The 17,643-nt window shown below is 33.3% G+C and overlaps 1 protein-coding gene across 2 annotated transcripts in view; it reads right to left on the bottom strand.

Moving 5' to 3' along the window:
• Nucleotides 1-324: 324 nt before the first annotated feature.
• Nucleotides 325-17,643, bottom strand: part of RASSF9 (Ras association domain family member 9) — a 35,290-nt gene continuing 17,971 nt past the window's right edge. For both annotated transcript variants that reach the window (XM_066368680.1, XM_066368681.1), the window contains exon 2: nt 325-5,151. In XM_066368680.1, the coding sequence (XP_066224777.1) occupies nt 3,891-5,151 (1,261 nt within the window). In that variant the 3' untranslated portion in view covers nt 325-3,890. The remainder of the gene's footprint in view (nt 5,152-17,643) is intronic.

The raw sequence follows: 17,643 nt of genomic DNA, 5'->3' as shown, positions 1-17,643 counted from the left end.
TCATGTGAAAGAGTATAACTATTTATTATTCTGAATTAATTACATTTGAAGAAATTATATATATTTTATATTTTTCATATCATGTGTGTTAAACATATTAAGTAGTATGAAAATAGCCTAAAATATTTTTAAAATCTATATATGGATAGAAGTTATTCCTTTTGTCACTGGAAAAATACATTTTAAATAAAACAATAATCCTACTTTGAAAATTATAAAATGCAGCCACAGAAATATATTTTGTCATGTACAGTAAATGTTTAAATAAATATAAAAATAAATTTTAATGAATTAGATTAGCTTCTACACATTAATGAAGGGCCATTTATTTTTATTAAAAAGAGAAAATAGAGATTTTATTTAGGATATTTCAAAGGTATAGTATGTTGTGTGTATGCCATTTGAAATTCAACTCCATAAAATATATTTTTCTTACATGCATACAATGCAGAGAAAAATACCATAATTTAACTATCGAGAGGCTTTTACAAAGACAATATTTGCATATCTCTAAACAAGTAACTGCTAATTTAAAATAAAATAAAATAATTGATACCACATTAAAACTTTTCATAACATGATTTAGTGCTTCCCCCAAAGAATGTAAAAGTAGAATTACTGTTAATGTTTTGAATCTGCTAAAATACATATTTACATGTAAAATGCACAAGCGTCACCATGTATAAAAAATTTTTAAATGTTACAGTTTAGCAAAGTCTTCTAAAATTTAACGAGTCAGTTCAAAAATTAAGGGCAAAGAAGTTGATTGGAGGCAGTAGGGTTAGCAAGATAAAAGACAAAGTAGTAAAACAATGAAAAATATATTGAGGGAGGGAAGTTAGATAAGCACATAAATAAATATAAGCTAAGCCACAACATAAATGCTCCTCTCTGAAATGTATACCTAAAATATTTGTGGATTCATAGAAAAGCTATTTGAACTGGTTGATTGCAACAATAAATGTTTCACATAAGAGACAACACACTACAGACTGAGAATAGATAGGGTTTCAGTGTCTGGTCAATGGAGGAAAAATTCTAAGTGGAATGATGGACAAGGCACAGTGGGTGAAAATTTCATTCTTGTGATAGGAAGACAGATTAGTCAGCTTTGCTTGCTACTTCTAGCTGTATATAACAATTGTATAGTTAACCTGTCAGGTTACTCAAGAATTTATAAACACTTTATTTTAAAGCTTTTATAAAGAATTAAAACATTAAAGCGTCTATCTAGTTCTATCTTCAGAATTCAAATTCTGAGTTAATTTAATAAAGAGTAGTTCAGTTTCCAGAGATCAGGGCATTGTGTTTTATTATTTTTATTTATATTAACATACTACTCTAAATCAGACACTCACCATGGTAACTGGTGATTTAATATTGTAATGAATCAAAAGCACAAATATATTTATATAACTAAAGAACAAATAAAATTCTAGAGTGAATTTAAAACTCAATTGCACTGCATTCTGACAAAAGTTTTTAATATTAATTACTGTAAATATATGGGAGTTAGTTGATTCTTAGAATTTATCACTGTTCTTAACTGTATAAAAGCAACAGTTAGTTCAAAGTTTCTAATAAAATTATCTGTCTGACCCTATTTCTATATCAGAACCTCTTTTCAATTCAGAGAATTAAGCAAATTATATAGCAAATAAGCAATCTTTTTTCATTATTTTTTCATTAAAGACACTCTAGGAAAACAGCATAATTGGTTTGTCACTAATGATGATCTAAATTTAATCCACAGAACTAATAAATATGCCAATAGTTTACCAGATTGCTGCATGATTTAATAGACTATTAGGCAGATACACTACCCTTTCTCAGATGACTATTAAATCCTTTTCTATTAAAAAATAATAATAAACCCCTGATATCCTTATCACTTACTTTTTATCACTGTACATGTTCTCTTATGAAAATTCCTACCTTTCTTACCAGCCAACTTCAAATAAAGCATTTAGCAATAACTCAGTGCAAGAATTGATAACATAGATGCTCCCTATTTTGAAGTGAAATTCTAAATATTTTCCCAAAGATTGATGAAAAGTCTGGGGGATGGAGCAATGAAAAAATAGATTAAGAAGCTGAATTAAAACGTGCACTATAGCAAGCATAAGAATGAAAAGGAAGGCCCTGGCTGGTTGGCTCAGTGGTAGAGCGTCGGCCTGGCGTGCAGGAGTCCTGAGTTTGATTCCCGGTCAGGGCACACAGGAGAAGCGCCCATCTGCTTCTCCACCCTTCCCCCTCTCCTTCCTCTCTGTCTCTCTCTTCCCCTCCCGCAGCCGGGGCTCCATTGGAGCAAAAGGTGGTCAGGGCACTGGGGGTGGCTCTGTGGCCTCTGCCTCAGGTGCTAGAATGGCTCTGGTTACAACAGAGCAACACCCCAGATGGGCAGAGCATCGCCCCCTGGTGGGCATGCCGGTGGATCCCAGTAGGGCGCATGCGGGAGTCTGTCTGACTGCCTCCCCGTTTCCAACTTCAGAAAAATACAAAAAAAAAAAAAAAAAAAAAAAAAAAAAAAAAAGAGAAATTCTGGAAATCTTAACCGATATTCATATATAAGTAAAATAGTATTTCTATTTACATGGGCACTGACATACAGGAGATGTGTCAACTAAAGGAAAAATAAACTGTGGCAATATTCATTTAACAGTACAATAAAATTGTTTCAATATGATTATATCATGTGTTCACTGTCCGAAAGCAAGGAAGTGAGAGAAGGAGAGAAAAAGAGAGAAAGGAATTCTTAACTAAAAACAGGCAAAATCAAGCAGAATCTGGCACTCTAGTAATTGCTAGTCAAGACAGGATATAAATAATTCATTCAATTTGTTGTATATTTACTGGCATGCTTGGGGGAAGGGGGTTGATCTAGTACTTTTTTTTTTTTTTACTTTGCATCTTAGATGAAGTACAACAAAGACGATCTGAATTATAGTATAGTATTGATAGAAATAATGCTTTTTGTCCCTGTGAGTTCTTCTCTGCATGTTCAGGGACAAAATGGCATAGAGAGTTCTATTTTACCCTCACAGGGGACACCAAGTTGCATCCCTTCAACTTTTGTAGGGAGTACACAAACAGGACCACGATCAGGTGATGTTCTCTGTAACCTACACCATACCTCACTCAAACAACGAAGCTGCATAGACCAGTGTTTTGATCACAAGTCTGGCCTTGCCAGCTAAGGAAAGCACATATCTGTCTATTGACAACTTTTAGGCCTCTTTAGAAAAACTGTTGTTGCATGCAGCCTTTTCCCTTCCTCATCCATACCTCCATTGCGATGACCCCGCTGTTGGTCTTTGTACTTGTCCCCCCAGTAGCCCTTCCCACCTCCTGTTGTCTAGGCCTAGAAAGGTAGAGGGTTCAGGAAGTGACAGAGGTAATGTACATTCTAAGTATCAATGAGACAAACCAAGATTAAATTAGTACAGTACAGTTACAAGAGAGTAGCTGTCATGTTCTTTACAGATTTAAAATTTTTAATAATACAGTATGTATATTACAGCACATTTTACCTGTTCATGTGTATAGCCTGAATATATTGATTGTCTAATATTAAGAATTAGGCTTATATGTGTATAAATCATTTCTCGTAGAAGTTATAAGAGGCTATAACTCCCATCGAATTATTTCTCTTATATACTCGCAAGCTATATGTGCTACATTCCTAATAAACAGTTCATTGTTTGAACTTGTAATAATTAGGTCACCTTGGATATCTTAAATCAAAAACAAACTGACACATTTTTCTAGTTTTTATTAACTATTGAGTATTTTAACATGATTTATATGATGAACTATTTAAAATAAAGCTTCCTAATTAAATTAAACAAGCATAAAGAACACTAAAGTAGATCAGAAAGAAGCCATTCAAATCACGTTGACAACAGCACCACATCTCCTACAGTTGTTTCTGAGTCCTGACTGTGGTTGGAGCTGATGCCAGTGTCCGAGTCTGTGTCATTTGTATACATGTTAAATACTCTTTGAGTAAGGAGAGGAACCTCTCCACTGCTGTTGGGGACCTCAGATTCCTTCCCTCTGTTTTCCTTTAGCTGACATCCATCTTTGTTGCTAATATGAAGTGAACTGAACTCCTTGGCCAGGAGCTCGTATTCTTTTGCTTTCATTTGAAGCAATGAGTCACTGTATTTAATCTCTTTCTGGATGCCACTCAAGTGAGAGTGGATTTTCAAACCAGCTTTCATGCTTTTTTCCAGATCACACTTAACGCTTTCTAAACTTAGGCTTTCAAGTTCACTTGCAGCTGCCCCTTCTGATTCTTCGTGTATCTCAATGCAAACACTTTTGACCTCCTTTTCTATTTCAGCGGAGAGCTTCTCAATGAGCATTCGGTAATAGGTTAGCCGTTCCTCTAGCTGTAGGATCCCATCACTTTTACTCAGGTCCTCCAGAATCTGGTTTTCATCATACTGCAAGTCTGGCTTGTGCTCAGCTTCACTAAATCTGGGCATTAAATATGCATCCTGGACATAATTTTCTCCATCATTCTCTACCCGATCCAGGTGGAACTTAGCTTCACACTGTTCGATTTCCAGATCCAGCTCTTTCATTCTCTTGACCTGCTGGTGAATAGTATGGTCCTGGGAAATAATCAGATGAACTAAGGTCTCCATACTATCTCGATCATGGCAAACTGTGTCTTGCTTAATTTTAGCCAGTTTCCGGAAAGTTTTTCTGACTATTCTTTTCTGCTTATCTGGTGGCAATGTCTTCATGTAATTTGCTGGGCTGAGCTCCCAAAGTTTTTCTGTGTTTTGTACTAATTTGGCTTCAGCTACCCGCCACAGGGGAACTGGTAGAAAAGCATCTGCTTTAACCAAAACAAATTGCATATTGGGCTGCTCATCCCCCCATGCTTTCCAAAGCTTCAGGATTCTAGTTAGTGGAGGAAGAACCCGTTCTGAGCCTCTCCACTTCTCTATAATGCAGTAATCACTCGGCTTCCCCAGAAGAAACCGTTTCTCTCCAAGTGTTGTCTCATGCTCCTCCAGCAAAGCCTGAATGACGTCAGCCGAGGTGGTGCGTTTAGTTAAACCACAGACAATCTTCTCTTCTTGGCAAACCCAAACCACAATTTCCTTCTCTTCTGAATCCATGTCTTTAGTAGGAGATCTGAAAGAAAAGCAAAGCACATTATATTCCTGTCATCACCTGTGTAAACTCAGTAAGATGGTTTTACTTTAATACCCTTAAGGAGAGACGTGTTTTGAGGTTGAGACTACATAAGAATCCGAAGTTTTATTGCAAGAAAAAAAATATTACAACCACGGAAAATAATTTCCTTTTTAGTGACACTAAGTTAATAAGTTCTGATAACCCACTACCATCGGACCAGCCGAATTTCCTTTTTATATCCTAGTGGGATCTGGAAAGAGCAAATTCTCATCAAAGACAGTTGAGGCTATTTTGATTCATCTTTAGATGTCAACCACAATGTAACTAAATTAAAACTGCTAGAGTTAAGACAATTATCAAAGTGGAGATGAATCATAGAAGATTGAACGAGACTATTTTTGCTGGAACCTTAGGATTAGAGAAGGGTGAGGAATGCACAGGTAAGAATGGTGACATGATATTGGAGTCATAGAGTTGAAAATAGTTCACTTTTGAAAATTGTCATTCTTTCATTCAACAAATGTTTATTGCATGCCAACAATGTGCAAGACTTGTCTGAAGATGCTAAAGATACTACAGTAAACAAAATGAAGACACAGACACAAATGTGTAATTAATATAATACAGATAGTGGTAATTGCTAAAAAAATATTAAATTGGATAAAGGGATACAGAGTGACTTGGAAAAAGAGGTCTATTTTATTTAGAGTGTTTAAGAGAGACTTCTCTAAGAAAGTGACATTAGAATAGAAACAGAGGTTATGAGGAAGCAATCAGAGGCCTAATGGAAGATTTCTGAAAAGAGTGAACAGACGTGCAAGAGTCAGGAAGTGTGTTCAAGGGACAGAAAGAACATGAATGTAGTTGGGGGGTGAAGATAGTGAAGTTGGGGGTTGTTGCTGGTAGGAAAGAGCGGTCAAAAGACAGGTGAAGAGGTCTTGCAGAAAGGTATAGCCCTGCAGGCCATGATAAAGTATTTGGATTTTGTTCTAGTTTTAACAAAAAGCCATTGGAAAGTTTCAAGAAGAAAAAATATGATATAATTTACACTTTAAGAATATCTGGCTTCTGTTTATGGAATAGACTGTAAAAAGGGCAAAAAGTAAAGGCAGGAGGGTTAGTTGAAAGCCTAGTGAAGAGGTCTAAGAAAGGGATGAGGATTGCCTGGACTAGAGGTTTAGCTGTAGAGATATTGGGAAGCGGATGGAGTTGGGAGATATATAATAGATATAATCAACTGAGGACTTGATGATAGTAATTTCCTTTATAGTATAAATAAATGCAGAAAAGAAAACTGTTACCTCAAGAGAAAAAGACACAGGCACTAAAAGAAGCAAGGAATTTCCATAATTTCTAGACTATAACTTTTGGAAAATTTTTACAATCATATTTCTATGACTGTAAATAAAATTGACCATGTCTGTCATAATATCTCTTTAAAAGACTGCAAAGAAATAAATAATATGAAATGAATTATAATCCATATGATTTATGGAGGCATAAGATTTTTGAGTAGTAATTGGGTTATTGTGAGAGTTAAAGTCATTTATCACTTTATTTATGTAGCACCCTCAAAGCATGTGACTACAGGAAGCCCATACTGAAAGAACTTTCCCTGGTTTCTAGAGTCATTTAACACTTAGAATTTAGTTTATAGTGCTTATAGTTCAGTAGCAGCAGTGACTAATATTATACTATTATCTTTATTTTAAATGACTAATTATTATACTTTGGTTATTGACTCTCCTGAAATCATAAAGTGACTGCTAAAAAATAAAAAACAAATCAGTGACACAAAATAACATAGAAAATTAGAACTAGCTCTTAAAAGTACCTGATAAAACTCAAATATTCAACTATGCTAATGAAATTTTATAAATTATTCAAAATGTCATTGAGTTGTGATTGTTCTCTTATGAAATATTTTACATGTAATGTCTCAGTATAGAATAATATGATACCTGATAGTATTTATGACACATCATTTAATAATTCTAAGTAACAAAAAGTAGGGTAGAATTTAAGGTAAAATTATTTTTATATTTCAGTTAGTAGGAAAATAATACACAAATACATTCTAAACTAAAAAAAATATATTCTCCAAGTCACTAACACTAACTACTATTTTTGTTATGCTTTATAGGGCAAATTACCTCTAAATTAATCCTTGGCTTAATATGGTTTAATCATGTATATAAAATATTCAAGTTTGATGTGAACTTTTTTTTACACTGTGTAGTTACTAAATTGGATAATTTGAATAGAATTAATATATATTCAATGTATGCACGGTATGTTTAATTACAACTAGTTTTCACATCTATTTTTAAATAAATAATAGTCAAAGTAACAAAGTAATTATCATAATTATTAATCTTATGAGATAATATTGATAGTTATGATGTTAAAACTAAGAATGTCTTTATTTTATATTATCTTTTAGTCTTTAGGGTTAAACTCTAGAAGAAAACTTATTTAAAAAGCCAGAAATTAATATTATAATCAATTAAAACATTTAATATGTGCCAGCACTGTTCAAAGCTCTTACATATTTAAAATCATTTAATCCTCACAATTCTGTAAAGTAGGTAATAATATTATTTTACTGATAAAGAAACTGAGTCACAGGAGGTTATTATAGTGAGGCTCCAAAGGTCACATAGTTAGTGGTGCAGTGAGGATTTCAACTCAAGCAAGAAGCTGACTGCAGGGTTCTAACTACCTCTATTACACTATAAAAACAAATTTACAAGTTTGATAATTTAGACATGCAGATTAAATTGAAAAATAAAGGTCATGCAATAAACTATATTTTTAGGAGGAACTTTATTCATAAATTAGCCTTTTATGGCAATGGCACCATAGTGCCCCTATTAGAGCACTCAACTGGTCAAAGAAGGTCAACAATTCCCAATGGCCAGCCTTGGAGGAAAATGTGTGGAAAGGTGTTACCTTCTGTGCTTTTTTCTTATTAATCTTATTCCTACCCTGATGTAGTGAAAGGGATTTCTAACTGGCCTCAGACCTCCCTTAGCTGACAAAACTCTCATATATATCATATAAAAGCCATTATGTTGTGCTTTAGAGAAGTCCCTATGTCCTGTTCCACTTTCTGGCTGGGAAACATCAGTTCTGGGTCTGTAACTAAGGATGATCCATTACCTATAAGCTCTTCAACCCTAGACTATAGCTGTGAAGAAGTCTGAGAAGCAGAGATCAAGGAATTCTTTAGTATAGTAGAATGATAATAATCATATATATGACAACTCTCTAATACTTTCATGACCTTTACTCCAATTGGAATTCATTTTGTTTTGGAAGGCTCAAGTTCTCATATATTACAACTTTCCCTAGAAATATGCTAATTTTCAGCTCCTGTGGACAATGTAATACTAATAGTCAATCACAATAAGGAAAGATTTTTATTTCCATATAACATATGAGAAAATTAAGGCCTTTATTAATAACTTCACAATCTAATTCCAAACTTTTTTTTTTTTAAGTCTTCCCCAAAGTCCTTGGATTTTCTTAGGTTAGTTATTTCTAAATATTTTGTGAAATTTTTACAATTATCATTCAAACAAGATAATTTTCAAAAATTATGCCACTTGACCGAATATGTTTAAAAGTAATGACTGTTCATTACTGAATTTAGACAATAAGCTTTGCATGCTTAGTGTAAGCTTCCTTATTTTTAAATTCTGCTTTGTAGCAGGCTTAGGATTTTAAAAACTATATTTACTTTATTGTTGGCTCTGACCGAGTTTCTATTCTTTCATTCGACAAATATTTACCAAGTACTTCCTGTGTGTCTGGCACTGTCATGGAAATGTGCATGATACAAAGACATGCACGGTTAATAAGACAATGTCCATGGGCTACTATGGCAAAGAGTGCTAGAGTTGAGCAAGGAGTGCTTTAATGTCAATTCTAGTGTTAAGTTCCTTATTCCATCAGTGGCTCCCAGAAGCTAGATTGATACCCCTCAGTATCATATAATAAAAAAGGAACATTCAAATAAAAAATATAGAAAGGATGCAGAATAGTCATCAAAATTAAACCAATTTATCAATTTTAATCACTATTCTTTATAAATAATTGTTTTTATGTGTTCATAGACCCATACAAACCTGGTCATTTGATATAAATAAAGAATTTTAACATTGGCACTGGGACTCAATAAATGTTCCTCTCCAAACCATTGGGAATTTACTATCTAGTATAAGTAATGTCATCGACAAACACATTCACAACAAAGGCTAAAAATACAGACTTGCTAAATTGGTTTTTCATGTAATATAATGTAATTAACAGTTCTTACCTAATGATTTAAACGTAGTAGTTGAGATATATAACCTTCAATTCTAATGCAACAAAATACAAATAAATATACACATTATATGCCTAAGAGTGTTATTTTGCTTTGAGTTGTGTATGTTTATTGGGGGGAAGTGGTAAAAATTTTACTGGATCTTAAACTTTCCAGAGAACATACTCTCACATATAAAAACTGAAAAATCATAGAACTTTAATTTATGAAGTCCCATATCTCAATCATTCACTTCTATTTTAAATTTTATCCTATGTTTTACTTTCACTTATAATCAATCTGATTCCTGTTAACTCTTTCTTTTTAGCTCCTCATACTCTGTACTTGCTCACTCAGTGTTACTTAATAGTTCAATTAAAAAGTTTTCTGCCTGACCACTGGTAACACAGTGGATAGAGTGCAGACCTGGGATGCCAAAGTCCCAGCTTTGAAACCCCAAGGTCACTGGCTTGAGCACAGGCTCATTAGCTTGAGCACAGGGTCGCTGACTGGAATGTGGGATCATCAACATGATTCCAAGGTCTCTGGCTTGAGCACAAAGTTCACAGCTTGAGCTCAAGGTCGCTGGCTTGAGCTAAGGGTCACTGCCTTGGCTGGAGCCCCCAGATCAAGGCAGGTATAGGAAGCAATCAAGAACAACTAAAGGGACACAACTAAGAGTTGATGCTTCTCATCTTTCTCTCTTCCAGTCTCTCAAAACAAACAAACAAACAAACAAACAAACAAAAAAAAACCCCAAAAAACCAAACCCTCTATATTAAAAATGTTTGTACTCAGGTATGTAATAGTTACAAATATTATCTCCATTTTACAGGTGAGGTAACTGAGACAAAGAGGGGGAAGGAACATGCCTAAAGACACAAAATGATAAAGTAGAAATGTTCCTTCCAACTCCTATTTTTGGTGTTAATTAGTTTTATTTTTTAGGACTACTCCATAAAAATAAGTTACAATAGCCATGGTGACTACCCACTTACTACTAGTTCCTAATTTATAAATTGTATTTATTTCAAAAATTATTTTTAAATTAATTGTTTGAAATTCAATGCATTCCCCCCTCCTATAAAATTAATGTCCCACCTGTTTTAATCAATCAAACTCTGGGTTTGAATGCTTTTAGGTAAAGTATACATTTGCCCTCCTTACCTTTTATTTGCACATCCAGTATAAAGTCAAGTGTGGAGGGAGTCCCATAGATCTGACTCCATATATGAAGGGAGTAGAGACAGAATGGCAGCACCTAGTAAGGTTAACGTGGACGGTAGTGGCAAGAATGGTTCTCTCTAGATACTCTGGGAGCAGGTAACCAACAAGTGGACTTCGTGAGAGGATATGGAAAGACCATGACTAATTTCAGGTATTGACTAATTACAGTTAAACTGGATATAAGTGAGAATTGCTTTGATTATAAGATTTATAATTGATATGTTACATTATAGAGTAAAAGTACTAAAAATTGTACATTAATGAAAATAAGGTGACTAGCGTACTTACATTTAATTCACAACAATTTAAATTTGGAATCAAGTTAATTTGATAAGTGTTCACTCACATAATTTGCAAGTAAATATAAAATTTGATAGGCCAGAATTTAGTCAGATTATGGATTCAAAGTATGGTGCTTAACATTCTCTAATGTCTTATTGTCCATGAAATTTTTTAATAAATTCTATGGCCAAGAAGATTTGACTCAATTACCCACATCACAAGCATATAATAACGTTATTTACTTTAAGGTGTCCAGTTTAGGGAGCCAAAACAATGAATAAATAAAAACATTTTAATGCCTTACATAAGTAGGGTATCTCAAATTTTGATTCTGATTAAAACACAAAAATCAACAAAACAAAGATTATTACAATAAAATATGTGTAGAAAAGTTGAATAAGTTATGATTGTTTTGACTTGATTTGAACTAGCTTGTCTATTTCAAGAATGGTTCATAAAAAAGAAAAAATGTTTTTAATAGGTAAAATATGACTCTCACCTATATATAACTGTTTTACACAATCATCTTTTACTATGCTGATTCATTAGATATTGCATTAAAAGTAATTTGAAACATTATTCAACAGATTTTACTATACATTGTAAGTCTGTATTATACTACATCTATAATTATGTGGTATATATTATGATATTTCTCGTGCACATACTTTTTAAAATTATATATGCATTTTTAATACTTTATTAAATTTGATAACACTGGATAATCTTATGGTTTTCACAAAAATATTTTGTTTCTTTAGCATACTTCTGCTTAATTTATCTTAAAAAGTTTATAATGACAAAATGTTTGAAAATTATTTGTATGTATACCGAAGAAAATTTTTAAAAAATCATAATGCTATAGTAACTACCCATTTTTATCAAATGCTTTAATTCTGTTTCCTTTTGAAACCATTCATAAGATTCATGTCAAGATTTGCAAAAGACTGTAATGGGGGCAAATGGACTAAAATATTAAATTTATATTATCTTAACTATCAGTCATAGTCATTTTGAATTGTAATACATTATTTTTTTTATAAACCTCCATACCCTTCACTGCAATCCTGAAATGGACAGATCTGACTCACATTTCTCACAGGGCTGCTGCAAATATTAAATAAGAGAAAAAGTAAAAGTGCTTTGAAAATTATAAAAAATAACCTGGGTAAGTAAAGATTATTAACACTAATAAAATTACTGTTATTATTACTTAATGCAGAGCAGAGTGTAGTGATTTTGGTATTGTTATTAAGTAACTTTATTGAATTTTCTACAGTAGTTAAAAATATTATTTTACAAATACTTCCAATCTATTCCATAATATTTTTTCACCTGTTTCAACTATTGTAGTCAGTATTTTTACATGTACACTTCTAAAATAACATCTGATGAGGTAATAAGAGACATTTGAAAACATCATTAATATAATCTTTGGAGCATAGATGAGCTGAGAATGTTTTCAATCTTACTTTGATTTATAACTCTGATTTGGTTAAGATTATGCTAATGAAGCTTATTCTACCTATGTGTGTATGTGTGTGTGTGTGTGTGTGTGTGTGTGTGTGTGTGTGTGTGTGTATGGTTATTCTTCTATAACTATTTTATTACTCAGTTTTGCCTATTTAAAATCTTATCAAAAAATTAAGAATATTTATACGTTCAATAACACACTTTAACAACATGCGATACCTTCTCTTACAGGTACCGTATTTCCCTGTGTATAAGATGCATCTTTTTCAGAAAAATTTGGGGTCTAAAAACTGGGTTGAGTAGTATCTTATATGTATCTTATATATGGTTGTAGATTTTTTTTTACTTAAATTTCCCACTTTTTCACACTTGTTTTTGTGCTCATTGTTGAAGACAGTGAATTGTCATCAGACACAGAAGAGGACAAGCTAATGGATGAAACTTTTGACAGTGATGAGGAGTGGTTATGATTTTTATGATGAATACAGCTTGAGTTCAATAACTTTATGTAATAATTTTTTTTTTAATTTTGGGCCCCAAAATTAAGGTACATCTTATACATGGAAGCGTCTTATATATGGGAAATACGGTACTTTTCCTTATTCACTCTGAACTAATAGTGAGAACTAAATATGAGACTATCTGCATTCACTCTATTGTCAATTAAAAACAAAAGTATTTCCTCATTGATAAATAATATTAATACCTGAAAAACAGCTACACAGAATTAAGATAATTTGGTTTGTAAGTAAATGCAATATTCGTAAAAATATTTCTTTTTTTTTTTTTAGTGGTATGATTTTATTTATTTATTTATTTATTCATTTTAGAGGAGAGAGAGAGAGAGAGAGAAAGGGGGGAGGAGCAGGAAGCATCAACTCCCATATGTGCCTTGACCAGGCAAGCCCAGGGTTTTGAACTGGCAACCTCAGCATTTCAGGTCAACGCTTTATCCACTGCACCACCACAGGTCAGGCTAAAAATATTTCTTCAACAAAATTCCACTGAGTAAACATTATGTACAAAGCATTAGGAAATAAGTAAGCAATTTAAATCTGGAAGTTTTAAGATAAAATATTAAATATGATATTTCAATGCCAAATTAATGACCCCATAAAATGTATATTTACAGAAAAAGATTTCATGTAATGACAGAGATAGATGGATAATATTTGGCCATGTTTATTTAGTTCTTCAGAGAGAAAAAGCATTGAAGTTAGGACACAGGAGAATAAATTTAAAAACATTATTTCTTCATATCTATCTATCTATCTATCTATCTAAAGAGAGAGAGAAAGAGTAGACATTAAAGTTTAATTGAAATTGGATATATAAAATTATCAGGACAAATATTTCATATTAACTCTACATTTCAAACATTAAGAATTGGCCCTTGCTGCTTGTCTCAGTGGTAGAGCAACAGCCAATTGTGTGGATGTCCCAGGTTCAATTCCTGGTCAGGGTATGCAGAAGAAGTGACCATTTGCTTACCACCCTCCCCTTCTCCCTTCTCTCTCTCTCTCTCTCTCTCTCTCTCTCTCTCTCTGTCTCTTTCCCTCCTTCAGCCAATGGCTCAATTGGTTTAAGCACATTGGCCAGAGTGCTGAGGATGGCTCCATGGAGCCTTGCCTCAGGCACTAAATATAGTTTGGTTGTGAGTATGGCCCCAGAGGGGCAGAGCATCGGCCCCAGATGGGGGTAGCCAGGTGGATCCAGGTTGGGGCACATTTGGGAGTCTGTCTTTCTATCTCCCCTCCTTCACTTGGAAAAGAAGAAAAATAATAAAAATATAATCATTATAATGATAAATTATTAATTAAGAATAATTAAATTATAAGAAGTGTCAGCATATAAACACCAGAATTCAATCTATTATATTTGGACTTCTGAATGCATTCTTTAAAAAGTTTTCTTTATTGATTTTTAGCCAAGAGTAAAGGAAAGAAGAGAGAGAGCAAGAGAGACAGGAACATCAATCCGTTCCTATATGTGCCCTGATGGGGGATCGAACTAGCAACCTCTGTGCTTCAGGACAATGCTCTAACAAACTGAGCTATCCGGTCAGGGCTGCATTTTTATCTTTAGAACTTATATCATAATGTAGTCTATAGGTATTTATAGAAAATGTTTGGACCTTGTTATACATTTTTCTTGGAATCTATAACACATTTATCTTCTAGGCCAGCCTGAAAAGTATGATACTGACATATCTAGCTTCCATGTTTAGGAGTGAATTGAAGTAAAATGCTTTTATTGCTCAACTCTTTGCAAAACCACACTCTGTGCTTGGATATCAAAAGTTAGAACTTTCCAGTTTCAAGCTATTGCTGTTACCTCTGCCTGGAGATTTACTGAAAATACTCATCAGATTAAAGTATAAAAAACTATGAAGCTTTGAGAGGAATATCCGAGTCCTGGCCCACCACCCAAAGAATTCTGTTTCTTTTAAACTACCATTACTTATTCTTTAAACTGAAGATTCTCTTTCTAAACCAATGGTTCTCTACCTGTGGTGATATTGCTCCCTCCCCAGCCTCCAGAAAACATTTTTGTTTCTCACATTAGAGTCTAGGGTGCTGCTAACATCTAGTGGGTAGAGGCCAGGAACATAAACGTCTACCATGCACAAAAGAGCATCCTCATTCCAGGCTAAAATGTCAATAGTCATGCTGTTGAGCAATCTTGTTCTAGGTTTACAACAAAATATACTTTCATTGCAGTTTCACATTTAACCCTTTTTTTGTTACATCTCCTGGAGAAACTAATAGTAAAATATATGAAAATAAAAATTTACAAACAAGTGAGACTTTTCCAATCTGAATTAATCTAAAATAAAGGATGAAAGTTAGCATTCTACTTAATGGAACACAAATGGAACTTCTTTTTTCTCCTTCCACTCCATAGCCAATCTTTATCTATGTTATTCTTAATCCTGCATAACTGAGCTTCCCTTGGTTGATCCCAGAGATGGTCCTAAGGAATACTGATCATTTATTCATTAGGACCTACTAATATGGAATAGGGTTGTTGAGTTGGGGAAAAAACTTACATTCACAGATTAGAAAATTTCTCTTCTGCATTAAGAAATATTTGAACATCTGGCTGTCAAATATGGGGAGTGAACTGTGGTGTAAATAATGTATAGATAGAGTGACATGATGGTAAAGGTCAAGAAGACCAGTGTAGGGCCAGGAGCATGGTGGGGGCTAGGAGTCAGCAAAGGGGTTTTCATTGTATTCCTCTCTTGCTCCTTCTTTGCAGGCCATTCTGTCCTGAGCAGAGAGGACAAATACCAGAATTGGAAATGTACGTTTCTAAGCACCCAGAGTTTGGGTGAAGAGGTAGCCAAGATAATACCTGCAGTCCTTACAAGATAAAAAGGAAATTTCCAGAAATAATTGGGGAATGAGAGAAAAAAATGTATCTGCTATGACCTAGTAAAGGTTGGGGGTATTGTAGGCATGTACACTATGCTTAGATAAGTCAGAAACAGCCTTTAAAAATACCTTAGCAATAAACCTACACTAAATATAACATTATCTTGTTCTGGTTACTCAGAAGACAATTTGCAATGTTATAATGTCTTGAAGTCACTTATTCAAATGATTTGGCATGGCAATATAAAACAAAAAATCTGGTTGTTTGTCCTTTATGATTGCTGAATACAGAGCAAGGGCTACTAATATTTTACATTCTATTTTACTTTTGACAGTGTGAACATACTGTCATATACTTTTTTCACTGTAGTTGAAAGTAAATGCTTTTCAGCCAGATTTCTGATTCCATAGAAAAATGAGAATCGTGTGCCTAATATTTTCTTAACATAACATAACTAATACCCTTCAAATTTTGATTTAACCTCAAAGCACATTTATAATCCTCAAAAGACAGAAGTTTATTTTACTCTGTCTATTTTATTTTATTTAGCATAATACAGTTTATTTTATTTTACTTAGCATAATAATCTCCAGATTCATCTATGCTGTGGTAAAAGGTAAGATTTACTTTTTTTTCAAGGCTGCATAGTATTCCATTGTATAAATGTACTATAGCTTTTTTATCCACTGTCCACTGATGGACACTTGGGCTGTTTCCAGATCTTGGTTATTGCAAGCAAGCAATGCTGCAATGAACATGGGGATGAATATCTTCTTTTGGATTAGTGTTTTAGGATCTTGAAAATAAATTCCTAGAAGTAGGATAGCTGAGTCATAAGGCAATTCTATTTTTAATATTTTGAGGAAACACCATGCTTTTCTCAACGGTGGCTACATGAATCTGCATTCCCCTCAGCTTTGCAAAAAGTTCCATTTTCTTCACATCCTCACCAGTACTTGTTCATTGATTTAATTTGGGACAGGTCTCTGATTTGGACCTTGTCTGTAAGGAAGACCTTTTGAAATTGTGATTTAACATGATTCTGTGTGAGCTTCGTAGTTAAAGAACAGGTACTTAAAAAATAATAAAGGGACTGGGAAGAACAGTGGGGGTGTGTGTAAAAGAATAGACTGGATAATAAACATTTATTGAATGCTTAGTATATAAGCATATAACAGGCATTGCTATATGTATTAACTCATTTCATTTCCATCACAACCCTATCAGATAGGTCCTATTGTCAAACCCATTTTACAGATTAGGAAACTGAGGCTCAAGAAATTAAAGACTCATTCAATACTGATACAAGCTAATTAGTAGGGGAAATAAAAATAATAAGGTAATAAAAAATTAAAAATTGGATAAATAAGAATTGAATCAAACCATTGATGAATTCTATTAAGTTTAATATAATAAACAACATGCTTCATTTTTTTCTCTAAAAACAAGATTGCAAATCTGAGTCAGATATATAAAGCTATTGAGAAACAGGTTTCTATGGCATCATAAGAGAAAATATAAACAACAGATTACTTATTACCTATTTCAATACACTGTCAATACAAACAGGATCATCTATCAATGCAATATTCAATATTCAATGACTAACCTTCTTAGAATCTAAAAGCTTGTCATTATACAGACTCCTAATTTTTTTTTACCAGTTTAAGAAGCAACTATAAAATTTGCAGTTTCTTAGTAGATGCTTATAAAATATTGAATTGCCATTCAATTAAAAAATTTTTACAAATTGGTTTAAACCAAGCCTCCAGGATATAAAGTTTTCTCATATCCAGGCCTGCTGCCCATTTTTATATGGT

This window comes from Saccopteryx leptura, chromosome 2 (assembly GCF_036850995.1).
Source record: "Saccopteryx leptura isolate mSacLep1 chromosome 2, mSacLep1_pri_phased_curated, whole genome shotgun sequence".
Taxonomy (NCBI): Eukaryota; Metazoa; Chordata; class Mammalia; order Chiroptera; family Emballonuridae; genus Saccopteryx; species Saccopteryx leptura.
The sequence above is the reverse complement of the archived record's forward strand: the minus strand, read 5'-3'. Positions and strand labels throughout refer to the sequence as shown.